The sequence below is a fragment of the Cucumis sativus genome, chromosome 6, assembly GCF_000004075.3.
Source record: "Cucumis sativus cultivar 9930 chromosome 6, Cucumber_9930_V3, whole genome shotgun sequence".
NCBI lineage: Eukaryota > Viridiplantae > Streptophyta > Magnoliopsida > Cucurbitales > Cucurbitaceae > Cucumis > Cucumis sativus.
The window spans coordinates 26490365-26513189 of NC_026660.2; the positions used below are offsets into that span (position 1 = coordinate 26490365).

At 33.8% G+C, this 22825-nt stretch overlaps 4 protein-coding genes across 12 annotated transcripts; 2 read left to right on the top strand and 2 right to left on the bottom strand.

Moving 5' to 3' along the window:
* The first annotated feature begins 6597 nt into the window (after positions 1-6597).
* Positions 6598-9995, top strand: LOC101206219 (probable beta-D-xylosidase 6). The gene is made up of 6 exons (XM_011659632.2): positions 6598-7477; positions 7637-7803; positions 7972-8069; positions 8172-8522; positions 8724-9140; positions 9243-9995. The coding sequence occupies exons 1-6, from the start codon at positions 6758-6760 to the stop codon at positions 9842-9844; spliced, it is 2355 nt and encodes a 784-aa protein (XP_011657934.1). The 5' UTR covers positions 6598-6757; the 3' UTR covers positions 9845-9995.
* Positions 9996-10191: 196 nt separating this feature from the next.
* Positions 10192-16125, bottom strand: LOC101221857 (protein BRICK 1). 9 transcript variants are annotated; one of them, XM_031887130.1, is made up of 3 exons: positions 15714-16113; positions 15279-15400; positions 10192-10392 (listed from the first exon to the last, which is right to left on the bottom strand). In XM_031887130.1, exons 1-3 carry the CDS (start codon positions 15844-15846, stop codon positions 10327-10329), a joined length of 321 nt encoding a protein of 106 aa, XP_031742990.1. In that variant the 5' UTR covers positions 15847-16113; the 3' UTR covers positions 10192-10326. The 9 variants fall into 9 exon arrangements, with proteins under 9 accessions (XP_031742990.1, XP_031742992.1, XP_031742993.1 ...); XM_031887132.1 differs by having other exon boundaries at positions 10206-10392; positions 15279-15361; positions 15714-16125; XM_031887133.1 differs by lacking the exon at positions 10192-10392 and adding an exon at positions 10394-10811 and having other exon boundaries at positions 15714-16112.
* Positions 10810-14164, top strand: LOC105435915 (ABC transporter G family member 17). The gene is made up of 3 exons (XM_011659634.2): positions 10810-12099; positions 12191-12897; positions 13011-14164. Exons 1-3 carry the CDS (start codon positions 11650-11652, stop codon positions 13996-13998), a joined length of 2145 nt encoding a protein of 714 aa, XP_011657936.1. The 5' UTR covers positions 10810-11649; the 3' UTR covers positions 13999-14164.
* A 1119-nt stretch (positions 16126-17244) lies between the features above and the next one.
* Positions 17245-22117, bottom strand: LOC101222240 (serine hydroxymethyltransferase, mitochondrial). Its single transcript, XM_004143388.3, has 16 exons — positions 21955-22117; positions 21656-21706; positions 21483-21569; positions 20996-21117; positions 20703-20779; positions 20385-20509; positions 19957-20049; positions 19487-19579; positions 19165-19362; positions 18883-18987; positions 18732-18797; positions 18533-18610; positions 18173-18284; positions 17991-18101; positions 17714-17880; positions 17245-17426 (listed from the first exon to the last, which is right to left on the bottom strand). The coding sequence occupies exons 1-15, from the start codon at positions 22045-22047 to the stop codon at positions 17732-17734; spliced, it is 1560 nt and encodes a 519-aa protein (XP_004143436.1). The 5' UTR covers positions 22048-22117; the 3' UTR covers positions 17245-17426; positions 17714-17731.
* Positions 22118-22825: the final 708 nt, after the last annotated feature.

The following is a 22825-nucleotide window of genomic DNA, read 5'->3' on the forward strand; positions in this document are numbered from 1 at the left end:
CTCATGATCCCTTAGAGATGATCGACAAGAACCGAATTCTATTTCAAAAATCTATCCCTTAAAGATATGAGATAGCATCACTTTCTAAAGAACGTACAAATGGGTTTTGAAGGGATAATGATCAAAAGCTTTCTATTACAAAACCTTAATCAAATTATATAGCCTTACCAACACAATTAACTATTTAATTATAAAATAATAAATAGACATTAATTAATCTAATTAAATTAACAACTGTAAGCAAAATATTAAACTAGAATGTTCTAATCAAGATATAGTTCTCTAATTATAAGCAAGTTGAGTTATTTTATTGACAAATCAGTATATCTTGAAAATTAATGCAAGGAACTTTAGGGTTTAAGTGGTAGAGCTTTCTGTTCTTACTATTTTATAAATTTGTACATTGTGTGACGTATGAAAAGATTGAGATATATGGGTGCTATTTGATCAAAACAGTTCTGTTATGATCTTTAAAAAGAATAGAAAACACAAAAATTAAAAGCTAAAATTACTCTTTATCAATAATAAATTACGATAGACTTAGATAGATATTGATATCTATTTAAGTCTACAATAGACTATCATGATAAAAAATATATATATATATATCATATTCACCAACAATTCATTTTACTATATTTATAAATGTCTTCCCAATAGAAATCATATTTTTAGAAGCAACATGGAGTTGATATAAGAAGTTTTTGTAGGACTATTCTTTTTTAAGCACATTTGATAAATAGTAAACTAACGTGCAGGTCAAACAAAAAAATTGTCTTCTTTTGCAACTAAGCATAATCATATAGAAACAGCCGTACATTCTATCCTATCGTAATTCTAATGAGTATAGATAACTTAAATTCAATCAAATTAATGAAATTTAATTGTGATTTTTAATAATCAAGCTGCATAACAAAAATATATATTAAGACAATTTCTTAAACAAACTTCCCCCTCTCTAGATAATTGTTAGTAAAAGTTTGAGTATTTATAACTTAATTAAAGTACATGTATCAAATCTATTATTCCAAGTTGATTTTCTTACTTTTTTTAAAAAAATAAACAGTCTTAAAATTCAAGTGCTAAAGCCAACCATTCATTTAAACGTTATTTAATAAGTGAACAATTTTGGATTGTGCCTATAATCATTCCAACTTTTTATTTTAGCATTTTTAGTAGTTTTGTGAGCTTCACACAAAATTTAAGAAATCTACCAATCATAAAATCAAATTTTGTACCAATATATTCATAATAGTGATAAATAACATAATACGATTCTCTTCTATGTCAATATAATATTCATGCCTCTCTTTTTAATTTTACCCAAAAAAATCTCATGTAATCACTTGTATACTCCTAATGACTATATACATGTATGTATTTATGTGTGTACACCCTAATGATATTTGTTTGTTATATTACATTTAAACAATTATGGACACCCTCAAATTAATATTTTTAGGGGGGAAATCTAATATTTAAATGGAATAAATATGAGAAATAAGTAAATGAAAATATAAAACAAAAGGCTGATTTGAAAAGGACAAAAGAGTGAGAAAGGGATTGGTTTGAGTAAGATTTGCAACATCCACACATATTGATGCAATGCATGGAACAAATGTCTTTTCTATGTTTTCTTAGTTTTGATACATATATGTGTATATATTATATGAGAGATTAGGGGATTTTAGATTAGAAATTATATGAGAGGCATCGAGCAATTGGGCCGACCATCTGATACGCATACACCAAACACCAAACCCAGACCCCATACCATGTGACCATCAACATTTTCTCTCTTTCACCTCCCAATATATATATATATATATTACTAGGGATTATATAAAATGTCCCACAGACCAAACATGTGTTTTTAAAAAACGAAAAAAAATGGTATTTAATAGTGAATAAAAAGTGGTATTTGGTTGTTTGTAGGGTTGGTGTGTGATGTGGAGGGGGTGGTGTGTTTGGTAGGTAACAATTGACAGCAACATTATTTTCATCACTTTGCCCTTTGACTCCATTGTCTATGGACTATGCCCTATGCTTTCTCTCTTTTTTCTATTTTTCCTTTCCTTTCTTTATATAATTAAATGTAATTATTTTAAATATATATTGAAAACAAAAGTGTTGTCTGAGTCTTCCTGAGTGAGTGTATACTACAACACGTACGTACGTGCATGTCTTCTCTTGCAGTACTGTCTCATTGGACATCATTTTCCCCTACCTAATTTTCCATCATTCTAATCCACAATACAATCCCTTTCCTTTTATTCATCCTTCTTCTTTCAACTTAAACTCATCCTTGTACATTTTTTTGCTTTTTTTTCTAATTAAACTCTTCAAAATGAATTAATAAAACGTTTCATCTGTTTGATATTATGAGTTTTGTCTTCCATCATGAGAATTTAATTTCAGTTTTACTTTTAACCCAAACTTCTACCTTCACTATTTATAGTCATTATCAGATCAAACTTACAAACTAAACTTACAAACTGTTGAAATATTTGAAATATTAGTGACATAACTATCTTCTTCTTTTAAGATTATCACAGGTTCAATCTAAAAGACTTCTTTTTACATTTGGATATAGTTAGGTATATATGTGTGTACATTAAATTGAGAGAGTATGTAATTCTTCTAAAACTCTGTGGTAAAATAGAGTAGAGAGTAGTGAAAAAAATATGTCAGAAAGCTTCACGGGTCATTTCAGGACAAGAAAAGAAGGGAGAGAAGAGAGCCTAAAAAGAAGTGTATTTTTAACAATACATTTGTGGCAGTGGCAGTGTGGTGAGAAAACTGTAAAACACCCAATCGCCAATTCCCCAATTCTTAATTAAACCCCTAATCCCTTTCATTTTCATTATTAACATCTCCATCTCCATCTCCATCTCCATCTCCATCTCCATCTCCATCTCCATCTCCATTCTCTTCTTTTCTTATCCAATCATAAGATGATTCCATCTATTATCTAATTTTATCACATATCACATAACACACTACACACCTTTTTCTTTTAAACCCTCACTATTCTTACCCAAATTGATCATAATATCCATCCCTCTCGTCCACAAACAAAATCTAATCTTTTACTTTATGTCAAACTGCATCACTGTTCTTTTATGTGATATTGCTTTAAAATTGTTAATCTCATCTACATGTTTTTCACACACGTTGTGCTTTCACCATGAATATTGAAGAAGGGTCCGGGAGAAAAATAAAGATCGATAAACATAAGCATTCCTAATTATGTGATAGTACTACACAACAAGCAATAGTATATTTTTTTAACGTGTAAAATGTTGGATATTATTAGTTTGTGGGTAGTAGGTCATATTAATTATATTTTTTATAATTTTTTAAAATAATTTATAGTTTTTAATAATGGTTTAAAATAATATATTTTATTTTAAAAAATTGTAAAAAATATCCGATTTGACAAAATATAGAAAATTTTAGATTCTATAATATGGAGCTTCATCCGTAACATTGATAGATAATAATAAAAGTTTATTGATATCTAATATTATAATCCAAAATTTTACTATATTTGAAAATATGTTGTTTTTTATAGATTATTTTTCAAATATTATGTAAAATAATTTAATGTTTTTTTAAAAATCAATACGATTCCATTTGTTTTTAAAAGGATGCATTCAACCCATGAAGATAAAAAGATAGATTTGATTATAATAAAAGAAATGTTAATGTTAAAGGATAAAGTTGAAAATAAAAACAAGTTAAAAATGTGTTTGACTTAGAGGAGAATATATGAAAGTTGACAGAGAAGCTGTCTTAAATAAACATACACCAATTACCAACTATATCATACCCTGTATATATTGCTAAATTAATTGGATTGGAACTATATATTCTTCTGTTTTTCTCTTCAAATTTTCTTCATAGATATCCATTTTTCATTCTTACTTGGTCAAAATGAACATGACTGAATTGATATTAACTAAGCATGCATTATCAACTTACACATCCAAATATATATTCCATGCATCAAAACCATGTCCCAAAAAACAAAGAAGAAAGAAATAATATATCAGCTATACACAGTGACCAATTATTTGAAAATTTTGAATCTGGGAGTGTTTGGAAATTAGAAAAAAGACATGAACCTGTGAGTGTAACAATTATTTGTGGTAGTGGAATAGTGTAGGTTTCAACTTTTGTGTAGCTTCATCATAGCTCTGGAAAACAGTTTTTTTTAAAGACAAAACTGTCAGATTGTTCTTGAGAAGATCATAGATATATATATAGATAGATATATATATATAGATATATATATTTGGCTCATCTACACACTCTCACAGTCTTGTGTGATTGGTAGCGAGACTTAGCTTCTTCTTTATATGTGCATAATAATGAAAATAAAAGATTTCAACTTAACTTTCAATTGGTTGAAAAAAATATTAATGTGGACAAGGTCTGAAAATTATATATGATTTATATCTTGAATGCTGCTCACCATCATCATCATCATCAGAGCCTCAGAATTGATTTTTCTTTAAAATGTTATGAAAATGAGAGCTGAACCAGTAGTAGTAGTCAACTTTTCCAAAAATAAACCAAGAAAAAAGAAAATCCTAAGTAAAATACATAATTGTGTAGTTGAAGATTGAGATCCAAACAAGTTCGTCACAGTGTGGCTTTTTTCATAGAGTAGAACTCCAAATTAAAATGATTAAATTTTACAGCTGGTTTTGTATTTTATTATGATTTCATTCTTGGCATTTTCTTTGACTCTTTTTATGCTTCTGTGCCTTGGAGTGAGACATAGTTCTTATACACACATCGCTTTTATTGCTAATTTTTAAATCCATCTGTTCTTATTTTTACTTTCATTAATTTAATTTACTCCGGCCGGCCTCTAAGACACTCAAACTCCCTTTCTTTAGCCCCAACCTAACGGCTCTAATGAATTCTATGAATATTTCTTGAAAGAAAACTTGGTTTGTAAAAGGGTTAGAAAAAAGTTAAAGTTAGGTAGGTGGAGTTAGATATGATACAAACATATGGGTAACATTGATGATGTTAATAGAGGTATTAGTAAGCTGATCAATTCAATTGTTTGAATATAGATCGATCCAAGACTGACTTTGTTTAGATATGGAGGTGGCCTGGTATAACCTCAAGCAGGTTTAGAAGAAAAAAGATGATAAAAGGATCGTGAAAATTGAAGAGAATAATAATTGATTTATAATATACTCATTTGGGTGTAGTATACTATTTATACGCATTATCAAAATTGACAAAATTTCCCTTTTTGTTCAATAATTGCAGAAGTGGCATTGGTATACGGAATTTGGTAATTAAAAGAAATCGCATCTTTTTGCTTTTACAATTTCCTATATTTTAATTTAAAGAAGAAAAGAAAGGGAAAGGAAATGGGTAAGAAAACATTAAAGGAATCTTTAATTTGGCAATTTCCTATATTTTAATAACTCAAATCATCCTCGTTAAATTAAAAAAAAAAAAAAGAGTTTAGAATTGAAGTAGAAAACGTAAACTTGATTTGCAAGTAATATTAAATTACTTGTTTCAAAATTCTTGCTATTGGCTTTTATTAAAGATAATGTTTTGTAATTCATTTTCTAAGTACTTAATTTTAAAACAATATTTTAAAGATAATTAAAATGTTTATTAATCATTCTTTTGAAATAATTTTTAATAAAAATGAGTTTTTTAAATCACACTTTTTAAGTAATAAAACAAAAGTAGGAAGATGTGTAATCAAATCTACCATCTCAAAAATAGAATATCATATCAATTAATATTGAATTATAAATACTCGTTGCAATGATGTTTAGTTTTTATTTTTCTTAAAAAGAATCGTATTTACGTGTACATAACGAATATCCCAAACATAGCTAACAAATTTTTATAAATAGTTCGTAATCCTTATTACCACCACCCCTCTCATTCATTTTTTATATGCTAATTTAGATCACATCAAAATCTAAAGTGTGATTGATTTTTTATATATATATATGTGTTCTTATTAGAATTAGATAGAATGAGGTCTTTGAGCATAATATTGAATCAACGAAATTTGATTAGAGCCATAATCAATCGGAGTACTCTACCCTTTTTCTCTATTCTCCAAGTATTGGATTTCTAACGTTTCTTTTGCTATTTTATTGGATTATGTTGGAGGGTTGGTTGGGGCTGGAGCAGCTCTCAAATATTGAGTCCAAAATATTTGGCCCATTTGTGGGTTCTTGGCCCAATGAGTAGCTAAGCATTGGGAGACCTGACATCTCAACTATTATAATTTTTTAGCCCTAAATGATATCCTAAGTTATTTCATTCATGTTGGTTCATGTTTTTGGGAAAACTACAAAATAATCATTTACAATATTTTTCAACCATATAAAATAATAAGTTGTTACTGTTTTAGTCGACTTAAAAAATATTGTTAGCATAATTTTACAAACTCAATTTGTATACTTGAATTACCACACACATTCATACATAATTTACTATGTCATAGAACACTTCCAAAGTTTAATGATTGGAATGAAATGACATGCTTCTAAAATTGATTAAAAATGTAATAAACTTCAAAGCTTGAAAAGTTATGATTTTGGTAGAAAAGGAATAGAATTATCCACACTTTTCAGATACTCAATTGGACATCTTTTATGGATACTACAAACCAATTGTTTGTTGATCACCAAGATTCATCATTTATGAAACATATCAAACCATCTTCGAATTCAATTCTCTCATCTTCTTCCATCTCCAAATGAAATCAATCTTCTTCTTCTTCTTCTTCTTCTTCTTCTTCTTGTTCCAGTTGTGCAATTCATCCTCAGACTTCCAGTTTCCATGTAATTCATCTCTCCATCCTTCTTATCCCTTCTGCAACAGATCCCTCTCCTTCACAGCCAGAGCTCAGTCCTTAGTCTCATTGCTCACTCTCGATGAAAAGATCCAGCAGCTCTCAAACAATGCCTCTAGCATTCCTCGTTTGGGTATTCCTTCCTACCAGTGGTGGTCGGAGGGTCTCCATGGCATAGCCACCAACGGCCCCGGTGTGTCCTTCAACGGCTCCATAACTTCGGCCACTAGCTTCCCGCAAGTCCTCGTCACGGCTGCATCGTTTAATAGAACTCTCTGGTTCTTAATTGGGTCGGCGATCGCAGTCGAGGCTAGAGCAATGTTCAATGTTGGGCAATGTGGGTTAACAATTTGGGCCCCTAATATCAACATTTTTAGGGACCCCAGATGGGGAAGAGGCCAGGAGACTCCAGGTGAAGATCCCATGGTCGCTTCGGCTTATTCAATTCAGTTTGTGAGAGGTCTTCAGAGCGGGAATTGGATGAAAGAACATGAAATTCGAAACGAGGTATTGGAAGAAGATAATGGGATGGGAAGTTTAATGGTCTCTGCTTGTTGCAAGCATTTCACTGCTTACGATTTGGAGAAATGGAATAATTTCACTAGATATACCTTCGATTCTGTGGTATGATTTACTTTCTTTCTCGCTATATATCACTATCATATCACCCAATTTTTAGCTTAGTTCATTCAAGTACCTGTCCAATCATCTCCATTGATGTTGTGTAGGAGAAAGATTTGGAGCTTTGCTATAGTTTTAGCTTATCGGTTCTCGTTTTAGTAGGTAACTGAGCAAGATCTTGGGGATACGTATCAGCCACCTTTTCGAAGCTGTATTCAACAAGGAAAGGCTAGCTGCTTGATGTGTTCTTACAATGCGGTTAATGGGGTGCCTGCTTGTGCAAATCCCGATCTCCTGAAGAAAGCTCGAAACGATTGGGGATTGAAAGGGTAAGCACTTCCCTTTATTAGTTATTGCATCAAGTAAAAGTTTAAGATTTGTAGAGTCGGGGATGTCCTAGATTTGAAAGTTTGAACATCTATCACTTTTGTCATATAGAAAGAAGTTAATATGCTGTTTTAGGTTGGAGTTTTATTCCTTGCGTCAACCAAATACAGGTACATCACCTCAGACTGTGATGCAGTAGCTACAGTTTATGAATATCAAAAGTACACCGACACCCCTGAGGATGCTATAGCTGATGTTCTAAAAGCAGGTATTCTTATGTCTGCTATGGATTAGCTACATCTAGTGTCATTCAGTTTGGGGTGTTTTCTTTACTCTAAGAAGTGATGATAAAAAAATTAATTGCTTGTAGGAATGGATATTAACTGCGGTACATTCATGCTTCGGGGTACAAAATCTGCTATTGATCAAGGGAAGGTGAGAGAAGAAGAGTTGGATAGTGCTCTGATTAATCTATTTTCGGTTCAAGCCCGTCTTGGATTCTTTGATGGGAATCCAAGAGAGGGAAAGTTTGGAGAGCTAGGAGCACAAGATGTTTGCACCGCACAACACAAAACTCTGGCTCTTGAAGCTGCTAGGCAAGGAATTGTGCTGTTGAAGAATGAAAACAAATTTCTTCCGTTGGATAAGAATGCCATTTCTTCGTTAACTGTTATTGGATCTTTGGCTAATGATTCAAGCAAACTGCTTGGAGGTTATGCAGGTGGGATTTTCTTGTTGGTCTTTATTTATGTTTTAGTTTGATTCTAGTTTTGTCGGCTGCATAGTTCTGGTACTTGAATTTCGAACTACTTCAAGGTTTCATTAATGGGCAGCTGAACTTAGAATATGCTTCATCCGTTCTTTATGTAATCACTCATCTTGGTGAGCTAATGGTAGTCCGAATATTCGTTTTGTTGATCAGGAGTTCCCTGCAGCCCAATGAGCCTTGTTGAGGGATTTCAAGAATATGCAGAGACTATATTCTTTGCATCTGGCTGCCTTGATGTTCCATGTGCATCGGATAACAGATTTGAGGACGCAATTCTTATAGCGAAAAAAGCTGATTTTGTCATTGCAGTGGCTGGACTTGATGCATCTCAAGAAACTGAAGATCTAGACCGAGTTAGTCTTTTACTACCTGGTAAACAAATGGACCTTGTATCTTCTGTGGCATCGGTGAGTAAGAAACCGATCATTCTTGTACTCATTGGTGGAGGACCACTCGATATCTCTTTTGCTAAGAAAGACTCAAGAGTTGCAAGTATTCTTTGGATCGGGAATCCTGGTGAAGCTGGAGGGAAAGCTCTAGCTGAAGTCATATTTGGAGATTACAACCCAGGTTTGCATCCTCACAACAATAAGTACATTAGCCTAACATATTTACAAAATTAGTTTTCATTTCCAGTTTGTGTATTATATATTCTTTTAAACTAAATCTCAGGTGGAAGGTTACCCGTAACATGGTATCCACAATCATTCACCAACGTTCCTATGAACGATATGCACATGAGACCCAACCCATCTCGTGGTTACCCTGGAAGAACATATCGATTTTACACCGGAGATAGAATCTATGGATTCGGGGAAGGCTTGAGTTACACAAGTTTCAAGTATAGGTTGTTATCAGCACCAAAGAAGGTGAATCTTTTGGGGAAAGCTGAGACGTCTAGGAGAAGAATAATACCTCAAGTAAGAGATGGAGTGAATATGAGTTATATGGAAGTTGAGGAAGTAGAATCATGTGATTTGCTGAGATTTGAAGTTAAGTTATCAGTTAGTAACATTGGTGAGTTTGATGGGAGCCATGTAGTGATGATGTTCTCTGAGTTTCCGAAGGTCTTGACGGGCACCCCTCAACGGCAGCTGATCGGCTTTGATCGCTTGTATGTGAAGAGAAATCAATCAGCTGAAAGCAGCATAATGGTGGATCCTTGTAACCATGTTAGTTTGGCAGATGAATATGGAAAAAGAGTGATTCCTCTTGGTGATCATACAATAAGCTTGGGAGATTTAGAGCATGTAATTTCAATTCAGGTCTTCTAAGTGTGTATATATATGTAAAATTAACACATCTTCTTAAAGCATATGCTCGTGTTAAATTAAAATATACCTCAACTTAAAAGTTTGCAGTTGATTTGAGGAAGTATTAACAAAACGTTGTTGTTTTTAATGAAGTTTCATATTTATAAGTATAGTTTACATTGTCTTAAATTGAAATTTTTAATATTTGAGTCTACATGAGAAAGATTATTAACAAATGAAATAAATAAATAAAAACCATAAACTATAACCCTAATTGAAAAAAAATTCAATCTTGTTTTAGTTAAATTTATTAAACATAAAATCAAATTTTGTGTTTAATAAGACATAAAATGTTTGATGAACAAAAATTTATCACACAAAATTAAAATCGAGTATTTATTAATCAAAAATTTTGATTTCAAACATGCGGTCTCCAGGTCGGCAGTTCCATTGTTGGGTTAAAACTCGAAACAAACATTTAAACTTTGCTTATCACCGCTCGGCTATGGATAACTCACACGTTGATTTTGGATTCGGCAAAAATGGCTACTTGTCATCAACACTTCAATCTGCAAAGCCACGTTGGCAACAACAAACAACCATAAAAACTCTCTTTCTAATTCAAACGAACACAAATCCAAATGCTAATATCACATAAAATCTGCTCTGGGTTTTGATCTGCATGAAGTGAAAGATGAGCCAAGGCAAGTATGCTTATCCTTACTACGGTGAAGGTTACTATCAGGGGCCGCCGCCGCCTCCAGTGGTGGCGCCACCACAGTATGCAGCCGCTCCTCCCCAGGGGCCCGGATGCCTGGAGGCTTGGTAATTTCAATCATCTAAACCCCAACCTAATGTTTATAACAACCTAATATTTTCTCTCTATCTTATTTCTCAGTCTTGCTGCTCTGTGCTGCTGCTGTCTTGTTGACCAATGCTGCTGGTGCTGTGATCCATGGTGTCTGTTTGCCATCTAGCTAACCTTACTCTGTTTTGTTTCAAAATTCATCATTATGTAAGGCATAAATTTAGTGTATGTAGGACTAGATGTGACAATTTTATATAATAATGTTGGAGGTTTTCAAGAATCATACGAAAGTTTACATTCTTTATTTTGATTTACTTCTGAACTATTGTTTTTGTCAAATCAAGAAAATTATGATAACTTATCAAAAATAGGAAGTAAATAATGGTAACATTTGTAATATATCATCTTGGTGTTGCCATGTTGGCCTTATTACAGCGTGGAGAATAATTTAGATCCAATACAAATCAACATCTAAACACAAGTCAAGAAGGCAATCATCGATGATTATGATTCCTATCTCCAACAAAACTCTGCTCGAAAATATAAAAATTCGCAATCCAACAATGGATGAGACTGGGGATCAAATAAATATCCAGGTTCTTACGACACTGATGACAGAAGCAAAACGTTGAAATGGCAAAACTCCAAATCCAACTGTCGTCGGGATGTTAATCCTAACAAGGACTCGAATGAAAAACAGCAGGGGGCTGGTATGCTAAAAACACAAACGCTAGGCATAAGCCAAAATTGGACGAAGAAAACAAGAAAGTTTTCTAGTTCTTTGTGATCCATACGATCTAGTACGGATTCTTCAAAGAATGGAATTGGATAGCTTAGGATTTTGCTCCACTTCTACGCTGATTGTTTCCATTTAACTCCTCTTCGGCTTCCTAAAGCCAAAAAATTGGGAGACCCCCAAAAGAAGGGGAAAAAAAACGAACCGGAAGTCTCTCAACTCCCTTTCTGCATGGTGTTCTAAATTTTCTCTCTATAAAGCTTGCTACACTAACCAGGAGAGATGGCCAATGGTGGTGGTTACCGGACAAAGTTTAATGGTGGGCTTGAGTTCTTTGACCTTACTTATACTGTGTTAAAAGACAAGGAACATGAAGGGAAACTGGTGAAGCAAGAAGTAGATTTGTTGCACAGGATTTCGGGGTATGCACCAAAAGGAAGTATCACTGCAGTATTAGGTCCCAGTGGGGCTGGAAAATCTACCTTTCTGGATGGTCTAGCAGGAAGAATTGCAAGTGGAAGCCTGAAGGGCAGAGTTTCTTTGGATGGCATGGAAATGAGCCCAGGCTTGATTAAAAGAACTTCTGCATATATCATGCAAGATGACAGGCTCTTCCCAAAGCTAACTGTATATGAGACTCTGATGTTTGCAGCAGACTTTCGGCTTGGTCCAATTCCAAAGAACGAAAAAAAGCAACGAGTGGAAAACATGATTGAGCAACTTGGCTTATCTGTAAGCAGATCATTAGCTTTTTTCCTTTCAATGTATTTGTTATATTTCAAGATCTAACCAATGAAATCATTGGTTGGTTGTTCTATCGCAGTCAGCTCGAAACACCTATATTGGAGATGAAGGAACAAGAGGGGTGTCTGGCGGCGAACGTAGAAGAGTATCGATTGGGGTGGACATCATCCATGGGCCATCAGTGCTCTTCCTTGATGAGCCTACTTCAGGACTAGACTCAACCAGTGCGTATAGTGTCATTGAAAAGGTTCATAACATAGCGAGCACTGGCAGCACTGTGGTCCTTACAATTCACCAGCCATCATCACGAATCCTATCATTCTTAGACCATCTCATCATCCTTGCTCGAGGACAGCTTATGTTTCAAGGGCCATCAAAGGATGTTAATCACCATCTCACTGTAATGGGACGAAAAGTGCCTCAAGGGGAAAGTCCAATTGAATATCTAATGGATGTTATTCGAGCATATGATCAGTCTGAATTTGGAGTGGAGGCACTAGCTGAGTTTGCTAGGACAGGAACGAATCCACCCCACTTGACTGATGAAGAGATTTCACTATCTACTATACAATCCTCGCCGGTTTCATCCTCTCACTCTGGCAACTTTGTAACTGGAAAACGACTCCATTTGCAAACTAATACTCGCGCTTTAAATGATTTTAACCATAGTTTGAGAAGCCCTTATAACACATCAAGATCATGGAGTGCGAGTAATAGTGTGGTTATGCAGGCATCGAGGCTGCAACATAGACAACAAGATGGAACAAAAAATCGTAATCAAATGAGGTACATCAAATCAATGCTTAAAAGTTGTATTTCATTACTATTTTACTATTAACATCCATTTGATACAGCATCAAAGCCGAGAACTATAATCTTCAGTTTTACTTGATTTGCAGTAATTCTTCGGCCTCTTATGCATACTCATTTGATGTTCTTAATGGCACACCAACACCTCATAGCAGTGATTACACAGTGAATGAAAATGACTACCTGACTTCAAATATCGGTTCAAAATCTGTTCCCATACATAATAACATGGGAAAAAAGATTTCGAACTCGTTCTTCTCTGAGACCTGGATTCTTATGCGTAGAAACTTCAAGAACATCTCACGAACACCCGAGCTGTTCCTCTCAAGGTTGATGGTCCTGACAGTGATGGGATTTATGATGGCTACAATGTTCTTGAAACCTAAAGAGAATACCCAAGGAATTACAGACCGTCTCAGCTTCTTCATCTTTACCGTCTGTCTCTTCTTTTTCTCTTCCAATGATGCTGTCCCAGCATTCATACAAGAACGTTTCATTTTCATCCGTGAAACTTCCCACAATGCCTACAGAGCATCATCTTACACCATAGCTGGTTTGATTACTCACCTGCCTTTTCTTGGCCTGCAAGCTCTGGTTTATGCTTTGATAGTTTGGTTCGCTTTGAAACTTCGGGGATCTTTCATATATTTTCTGATAGTCCTCTACATGTCCCTGCTTTCAACAAACTCATTCGTTGTATTCATTAGCTCAGTAGTACCAAACTATATCTTGGGTTATGCAGCTGTGATTGCTTTCACTGCCCTCTTTTTCTTGTTTTGTGGGTACTTCTTAAACAGCCACGACATTCCTCCATACTGGAAGTGGATGAACAAGATTTCCACGATGACATATCCATATGAAGGGCTGCTGATGAATGAGTATCAAACTTCCATTCCATTCGGGAAGCAATCAAATGGAACTGATATTTCTGGTATCAACATATTGGAAAGTCTTCACATCAGTACCGATTCAGATAAAAAGTGGGAAAATGTGGCTGTGATGTTTGCTTGGGCCGTGCTTTATAGGATACTATTCTACCTAATTCTTCGTTTTGCATCCAAGAACCAGAGGAAGTGAAGAACCAAGGATATGCTCATACATTTGTTCTTATATTAGATTGCTGATTTAATTCAGAGTGAAATTTGCTTTCATTTTCCTTCTTTTTTTCTTGTATTGGAAAACCAAGTTCTACTTACGTCAGTGAAACTGCAGTAAAAAATGACTTTCAATTTCCTGGGAGAAACCGAAGTTAAAATAACAGCAACGAAGTTTTTGAATTTGGACAAAACAAATTCAAGAGCTATAATAAACTATGTCCATAGCCATAATATCCTAGGAGATTCATTCTCAAATGATGCAGGGTCACCTGCATATCCATATTCCAATTCTAAATTCGCTCTCAGAATAATAATTCGTGGCAGCTCACGTTCCTCTTTAGGTCCCGTTCGTTCATCCTCTCTTTCATCCTGGTTTTCAGTTCTCTTAACTTAATTTTGGATGAATTAAATGCATTGCTATCGAAAAATCAAATCCTATAATAAAGCATGCAAACAAATCAATTTCAACATTGGAGATGATCAAATATTTGAAAAAAACTAAATTCTGAGGAACTTCTTCATTGGTATTTTGCATAGAAGTCACTTATTTGCCAAATATCATGCCTCAGGTTTACCTTTTCATGGCCTACCGGTTAGTATCTACATTAGCTTGGTGGAGTCTTCACCCGTGTCACAGCTGCTCATTTATGATTACTAAGAGTTTGGAGCATCCGCCAAAAGTTCAAAGACAACAAAATAACATTTGCTATGTTTTGCATATTTCAACGAATCAAATATATAGAGAACCCAGGAATAATATTAAGGGCCTAAGAAAAAGGCTAAGAGCAACTATTTGATCAATCAATTAGCCAAGGAAAATGCAATAGGAAAGGCTAAAACAATTATTTGATCAAATTTGAGATGCTATGGTGGACGGACTGATGAAGAGTGGAGGTAATTGAAGACAAGATAACCCAAAGAACTTTCAGGGGTATTTTCAACAACCTTCGCCAAAGACTCGTGTGATTTAACAACTTGCTAGTTGAGTCAAGGAAACAAAAATGATCCTAAATTCCTAATTGTGCATATTCCTTGAAGCACACAACATGAATTAGAATTCAAGTAGATCAGTATAAAAGCACTAGACAGATATGATTTTAAACATCAATGTGTACACATAATCATTACACAAGATCCTCATATTTCGTTTACACTAGTGAAAACAAGACAAAAACTATAACAGGGAGCTATGTCTTTTTATACAAGGTAAAGTAAACATTAAGTGGTAAAAAGAGATGAGTTAGCAGATGCAGTACTGACTTGGACTTCAAGCATTTCAAGCCGCCTCTCGAGGGTATCAAGTTTCTCGTTCAAAGATGCCAACTTGCTCTTTGTTGTTGCCTCTAATGAAACAAGGACATGAATTAGAAACCCGAATATTCCTACGATTAGTAACCGACCAAGTAAAATATACAGCAATACTGACTTCAAAATTGAAAAAAAAAATCTTACTGAAAAACTATCGCCGGAGATTGAAAAATCATAGGCCAAATGGGTGCTCGGCTAATCAAATCCCAGAAGATAAAATAATGATATAAATCCAGAATAAGAGATGGGATTCAATTATCAAGTTTATAAAGAAAATATTAAAAGTTTGGATTGAAAAAGGTAACTAATTATAACAAGTGAGGAAATTTCTAATAATAGAAGAGATCTAAGAATCGAGGAGAGAGAGCGAGAAAAGGGGATGAGTACCGAAATGGACGAGGAAATCAAAGAGACGACGGACATTGATGGAAATATGAGAGATGAATTCGCGATTTTCCCAATCAGCTTGAACCGCTATCCCTACGTTTACAGCGTTAGTAATTCCGCCAGCTCTAGCCATGAGAAAGAGATCTTTCTGTATGGCGCGAACTGAGATAAGAAGATGGGTTGAAATTGGTGTTGAAGGAGAAGGCAAGGGTTGAGCTCTCAATTTCAATTATAGCATAACCATAAACAAACCACCACCCGAAAGCGAGTTTATTGTGGTTACCATTTTCACCAAACTATGTTATGTGCACACCACGAATCTCTCTCTCCCATCAAAACTCGAATTGAATTTTCTTTTTTCTTTCTTTTTCTGAAAAACAATTCCTTCTCTTTTTAATCTTTCAATTTCATGACTTTAGATTTTAGACCTATTAAATATTGCTTCCAGTTTTTACTAATTTTAACAAAATAGAAACTACATATTACTATTTCAATCTCTCCTTATTTTTTCTTTTATCTAACTAACTTATTCCATTGCTCATTGTGTTAAAGTATTTACAAAATATAATATGAAATTTTACTACAAATATTATTTATAAAATATGAAATTTAACTATCTAAAGGTTGAAGACTGTATTGAGAAAAATATTACAACATATACTGAGCCTAAAGTTTTATCTTCAATTGTTACTTGTCCATTAATTTTTTTTAAAACTTTGAAAGGAAATATATATATATATATGTATATGAAATTGTGGTTTTATTTTAATCAACGTTTTGGTGATTAATCTATCATATATCTTCGTTTTGGCATCAAGATATCATCTTTAAATACAAAGTGTATAACTTATCTTCTTGATCTAACATTTCAAGCATTTAAACATTTTTTTTAATGAAAACTATGAATTAACGGAGAAAATTATATTAACACCAATTCATCAACATAGCCATCTCAACAAACTATGGATTGTTTGTGATTCAAACATATGCACCCATCAATTTTATTTAAATACTACAAAAGATTGGAATGGAAAGTTTTAAACTTTATCAATCCTATGTTTAGTTTAGTTTATATATCCGATTAATAAAAGAACATATCCAAACTCATTTAAAAAACTAGTGAGTTCATTTATTGAGTTATCATATAAAAAATAAATGAGTTCATTAATAGATTATACTTACAAAGTTTACTGTCTATTACATGAAGTTGTAAGAATTAATGCAAACATCTATCTTGTCATCCAGTTTATATATCCTATTGGTGATGTTGTGGAGGCTGCCACGGCCGCTCTACCATCATTTGATCATGTCGTAGCAGTTAAGTTCATTTTTGTGGATGCTTTGTTTAGTTTATAGAAAATTGGATTCCCCTTTTTTGAGAACTTACTTTTAAGTTTTATTTTGGTGGAACCTGGAGCTAGAAGTCATATTACGGAACTGTTTTCTATATCAAATACAGAGTAAGGTCATAATAACAAAGTTAATAGGATTAATAAAAGAAAAAAAGATAGATCAAATGATGACAAACTAGTGGGAAAGAAATAACTGGAATCAAACCAGTTTATTTTCGTAGATAACTTCAAAATGCAATATATACATCTCAGACCCAATCAAAATGATCTGCTGAATTTGTGCATTTCAAATAATTAAAACTTACAAACTTGACACATGACCCTTTAGTTTCTTCGTCACCATTTCTTTTCTGCTTCATCCCTGTTTCAGACATATAAACATTTCAGAACTGAGACAGCTAGAGCATACGGATTTAACTTTATGTTATTTAGAAGAAAGTGATCGACATTTTGCCTATAAGTTTCCAAGTTTGAAAAGTAATATTAGAAACCCAGCTTTAAAACAAAATAAAAAGTAGTTCTTTTTAATATATATTTATATATCTGGTAAAATCTTAGAGTCTTCTTGCAACAAGGAAGATAACGATAATCCAGTTTAGTTATTTATATAACATGACAATTTTTTTTTTTTCTAAAATGATCTCTTACCAGGCAGGCCTTTTTCTCTCAGCTCTTGTATTTCATTGTTTCCTTTTCAAAACCAATAGTAGGAAATTTCTTTGCATATTCCTCAACATCCTGTTTTAGATTTTTGATCTCGGACTGGAAGTAAGGAGTTGATTCCATTGTGGTAAGAAAGTCCTTCAATTTTGTTCCTGGATAAACAAGATGAGAAATCTTATCTTAGAAGGGACAGACCCAGATTTGGCAAAAATAAATGAAAAGCCAAGTACACGTAAAGTTGAATTAGAAGGGCATTAGGAACCTTTGGTTTCTGCTTTGATCTTTACGGCTATGTTCACAGCAGCATCAAAGAACTCTGCTACCTTAGCGAAGTCTTCCTCAACAAATCCTCTGGAGGTAAGAGCGGGAGTTCCTGAATGATAAATGGATATTAGCTAAACTGATGGTAACCACAATGGATATCAGCTCAATTTTGGATTTTACCCATCCTGATACCACCGGGAACCATAGCTGAGACATCTCCAGGAACAGTGTTTTTGTTGGCAGCGATATGAACTGATTCCAGCACCTTTTCAACTCTTGAACCATCAATACCCTGGACGGTTTTATTTAAAATAATAGTCAAGTTTTCACTTTTTTTCCTAAGAGTGTCTTCTTGAGCGAAACTTCATAACCAGAATATACATAACAACGTAACCTTTAGAAAATATCTTGTTAAGGGCAACAAACTAAACAGAAGATTATTAGTTTCTCTAAGCATTTAAATTCACAAAGAACTACGAATAAGAAAAAAATAAAAACAGCTTCTTTACATAGCTAAACAAAAGCAAGGTGCTCTCTTACCTTATTCTTCAAATTTACTAGAACCAGATGATTATCAGTTCCACCAGATACAAGTTCATAGCCTTTCTCAGCGAGAGACTGCATTAGTTTTTCTAATATGGTCAGCCAAAATATCACAAGCAAGTCAAATAAAACTTTTGTACCTGATAATGAAAATGTCCTGGGAGACAATTTAGTTCATCTAATAAAAATTAGATACCTGTGCAAAATTTGAGCAATTCCTAAGAACTTGCTCTTGATAGGCTTTGTATTCTGGAGTTGTTGCCTACATCCATAAATGAAATTTTTTTGCAAAATTTTCATATTCCTAGTAAAATCAATAAGAGAAACATGTTTATCATCAAGCCAACCTGTTTCAGTGCAACTGCTAAACCAGTAATTGTGTGGTTGTGCGGACCACCTTGTAGACCAGGAAAGACAGCCTGATTGATTTTGTCCTCGTAGTCATATAACACCTTCAGGGGGATGCAGGAGATGTTGACATTATTACAACTTCATATAATTGCCTTAAATTTGCAATTCAGAAATTTTTTTAAAAAATGCATCTATCCTAAAGTGAGAATAATGAATAATGACAGAAAACAGAAGGTCAAGGATAATATTTGCACTTATGAAAAACCAAACAGAAGTACCTCCCGCCCTTGTTTATTTATCTCTTTCACTCCTTTCCTAAAAAATATCATGGCTCCACGTGGGCCACGAAGTGACTTGTGAGTCGTGGTGGTTACAATATCAGCATATTCAAATGGTGAAGGGATAACATCAGCTGCAACCAATCCACTGATATGTGCCATATCTGCCAACATTATAGCTTTTTGTTTATCACAGACCTGTGGAAAGGCTTAGCACATGTGAGCCTTGGACCATACAAGGTGTAGCCTGAGATCGAGACCACAATTTTTGATAGAATTGAAGTGCTCACGTTGAAATGCATATGAAAGTCAATGAGTGTACCTTGCGTATACGTGCATAATCATATAAGCGTGCATAGGCACTGGCACCAGCAACAATTAACTTAGGCCGGAAAAGAGTAGCACTTCTCTCCAACTGTCATTTGTGGTTAAATGCATCAGTAACATGACTTCAAAGTTTATTAATGGCTCAATTTCCACCAAAAGGAACTATATCACTAATCCAGTAAGTTCAAAACTACACTTTCATATACTGCGTAGACTATTAATAAACTCTGGTCAAAAATTCAAAGATACTTGATATAGTGAAGACTTGGATAAAACTCTGATCTGGAAGAAGAGTTAGTCAGAAAACCGGTTTTTTTGGCAAAAAAAAATGCTAGAAACTTGTTAGTATTTCCAGATCACCATATTGTTTGCTTGAAATGGACTCCTCAAAATTTTCTACCTTATGAATTTGCTTGGGACTATATAACAAAGATAAAAGAATGGTGAGAATAAATTGCACAATACCTGATCATAGTCAATATAGCCCGTGCTCTCATCCAATCTGTATGGCATTGTCTCAAAAAATATAGATACTGCAGAGATCTTTTTGGTATCAGTCTGCACAATCACACAAGAGACGTCTTTTTTTAGTTACTTGTTAGTTAAGCAGGGACCAAAAAATGATTTACTAAAAAGGATACTTCTTATAGTAAAATAGCCAGAGGAATAATGTTAATAACATATTATTGATATTTGTTCATAAAATAGCAATCGCTAAAAAACAATTTTTTTAAAAAAATGAATGGCTAAAAAGAAACCGGTTGAGTAACATCGAGAGATTGATGAGAAACGTATATTACAGAACTAGAGCATGATGATAATTAAAAATAATAAAAAAAATGAAAGATATAGAGGTTTATATCAACAGAGTTCTTAAAGTTACAGCCAGGCACCTGGTAACCATGAGAGAGATGTCCACCATGAGGAAGATCAAGCGCCATAATTCTTTCGTGGGGTTTTAGCAATGCAGTATAAACTTGAAAATTGGATGGAGAGCCAGATAAAGATTGAACATTCACTGCAACAAAACCATGATATTCAATAAAAAAATTGTGAATGACTGAAAGTTCCCCAGTTAAAACATTCCTATACCAATGCATATGTGAACCTTTCTCCATTAACCAATGGCTGTATGTATCCCACTGGATAAAATTTATATACCATCTAGTGATTCTAGACATTCGTTATTTCCAGACAATTATATTTAATACCTCCCCATTTTTCTGGATCCAATCGAAATGCTTCCAGAGCACGTTTCTGACACAAGGATTCGGCCATGTCGATGTACCTACAAAATGTAGAAAAATAACGATGATAATGAGGATTCAATTTTCAAAAGAAAAATGATGGCGATGATAATGAAAAAACGAAACCTTCAGTGTTGCACAGCCAATAAACAATAGGAGTTAAGGAATTATTTACATATTTATTGGCTACTTTAAGGTATGGCCATCAAATAACAAGAAAAATGAAATTTTAAGAAAAAACCGAAAGAATCACGTACTCGTTTCCTCCATAGTATCTAGCCCCAGGATAACCTTCACTATATTTGTTAGTCATAACAGATCCAACTGCTTGCATCACAGAGACGGAAGTGAAGTTCTCAGATGGTATGAGTTCCAGGCCCTTCAAATAACAAATAGATTACGGTTTCCATTGGAAGATTGAACTTCAAAGAGAAATTAAGCACTTGACTCAACAATATATGCAAATACCATCTATTATGGAGCGTGGTTAACTATCACACAAGAACTCAAATTAACAAGAGCGTAAATATAAATAAGTTGTCAACTGAAAAAACATGAGAACTGAAAGAATAAAAAAAACACTTCAAATGGATTGAGTTGTTGAGTACCACAGGTTTTTATCTCATCCCAGCCAAACCAATTTTAAATGAACGATGTTGATTGATCAAATAAGCATCCAAATTATTCAAGCAATTAAAATAACCAACTAAAAAGCACAACACACTTCACAGCAAAACTGCTCACCTTCCATTGCCTGGCCTTCTCGAGTTCGATTATGTCCGCAATTTCTGGATCAATTACCTCGAGCGGATCGTTCAGTTGTTTCGGCCACTGTAAGAGATATGCAACCATAAGCATAATTTGAGACATGAAATGCGAGTATACAGAATCAAAGAAGAAGAGAGAGATTGAATTACCGGAACGCGCGGTCTCTCCTTATCATAGACAGCTTCGTTGGGCAAAGAAGACTAAGAGAACAATGAAACAGTTGAGGATTAGAACATACATGGAGGGTAAGAATTATAGAGTAATCAATCTAGACAATCTCTTATGTGTTTCTTGATTGAGTAAGAAGAAAAAGGAAGAAGAACGCATGGTAATTAAGCGGGGTTCGTTAATGAGCTCGGAGCAGCTCAGGCATGCGTTATTGCGGAGAGCAAAATAAAAAGAAAAAGAAGTAGTAAAGAGAAGAATATAATAGAAAAGAGAAAGAGACCAGATAACGGAAAGAGGCTCCATGGAGGTGACGAAGGGGGCTGTGAATGGAAGAAGAAAGCCTACGTAGCGCCATGGCCATTGCCAGTGCCATATTCTCTCTATCTGCTTCGTTTTATCCACTCTCACACTCAACACTCCCACATTTTATTTTGTAAATAGAAAAAATGCATATATTAATAATATGTGTATTTTAGTGCTTTTGATGAATAAGCTCCCGCGCACATTCAAAATTAACCGCATATATCCCATCCATACTTTGAACATTTCCAAGCCACAAATATACCTTTTCTTTTTCAATGCTTATATCAAAAGAAATGCACAAATAGTCATCTTCTCAAATATCAAACCCAGCTTTTTTTTTTTTAATTCAATGTAGGCCACAAAATTTCATACATTTTTCTCTTCATAGGGCTCGCTTTATTTAGATATCATAAATGTCCATTAACACAAGGTAGTAACAAAATTGCGGCATCCTCTAAACAGGTATTGTTGTTAAACCGCGTAATGGCAATAAAAATTTGACTACAAACACATCATTCTTGCATCAACTTTAGTAATATTGAATTAGATATAATTTTACTCTTCTATTATTCTTCTTATTATCTTCGCATCAAAAAAACAAATTATAGTATTGAAATAAAAATACTAATATTGTATTAACTTTATGGACATGTTAGAGGCCGTTTAACAATGTTTTTATTTTTTGTTTTTTTGTTCTATATTTCCCATTTCATTTTTTTTCTTTTTTACTTTTGAAAAAGAAATAGGACCATGTTCGATAACTATTTTTCGTTTTTTATTTTTTCAAATAAAAAAAATGGATAATCATTTATTGTTTTTTCTAACATTTTCCCTTAATTTTTCAGTTT

Bases quoted from the DNA above. Each gene is read 5' to 3' on its own strand.
- LOC101206219 (XM_011659632.2), top strand. From the start codon at position 6,758: ATGAAATCAATCTTCTTCTTCTTCTTCTTCTTCTTCTTCTTCTTGTTC. The intron at 7,804-7,971 runs GTAAGCACTTCC...AACCAAATACAG, and splicing joins AACGATTGGGGATTGAAAGG to GTACATCACCTCAGACTGTG. The intron at 8,523-8,723 runs GTGGGATTTTCT...TTTGTTGATCAG, and splicing joins ACTGCTTGGAGGTTATGCAG to GAGTTCCCTGCAGCCCAATG.
- LOC105435915 (XM_011659634.2), top strand. From the start codon at position 11,650: ATGGCCAATGGTGGTGGTTACCGGACAAAGTTTAATGGTGGGCTTGAG. The intron at 12,100-12,190 runs GTAAGCAGATCA...GTTCTATCGCAG, and splicing joins TTGAGCAACTTGGCTTATCT to TCAGCTCGAAACACCTATAT. The intron at 12,898-13,010 runs GTACATCAAATC...CTTGATTTGCAG, and splicing joins AAAAATCGTAATCAAATGAG to TAATTCTTCGGCCTCTTATG.
- LOC101221857 (XM_031887130.1), bottom strand. From the start codon at position 15,846: ATGGCTAGAGCTGGCGGAATTACTAACGCTGTAAACGTAGGGATAGCG. The intron at 15,401-15,713 runs GTACTCATCCCC...TACTAATCGTAG, and splicing joins TGATTTCCTCGTCCATTTCG to GAATATTCGGGTTTCTAATT. The intron at 10,393-15,278 runs GTCAGTACTGCA...GTGGCTTTGCAG, and splicing joins TTGAAATGCTTGAAGTCCAA to ATTGAAGTGTTGATGACAAG.
- LOC101222240 (XM_004143388.3), bottom strand. From the start codon at position 22,047: ATGGCACTGGCAATGGCCATGGCGCTACGTAGGCTTTCTTCTTCCATT. The intron at 18,611-18,731 runs GTATCTAATTTT...AAACTAATGCAG, and splicing joins ATTGCTCAAATTTTGCACAG to TCTCTCGCTGAGAAAGGCTA. The intron at 17,881-17,990 runs GTTCCTAATGCC...TTGTTTATCCAG, and splicing joins GATCAAAGCAGAAACCAAAG to GAACAAAATTGAAGGACTTT.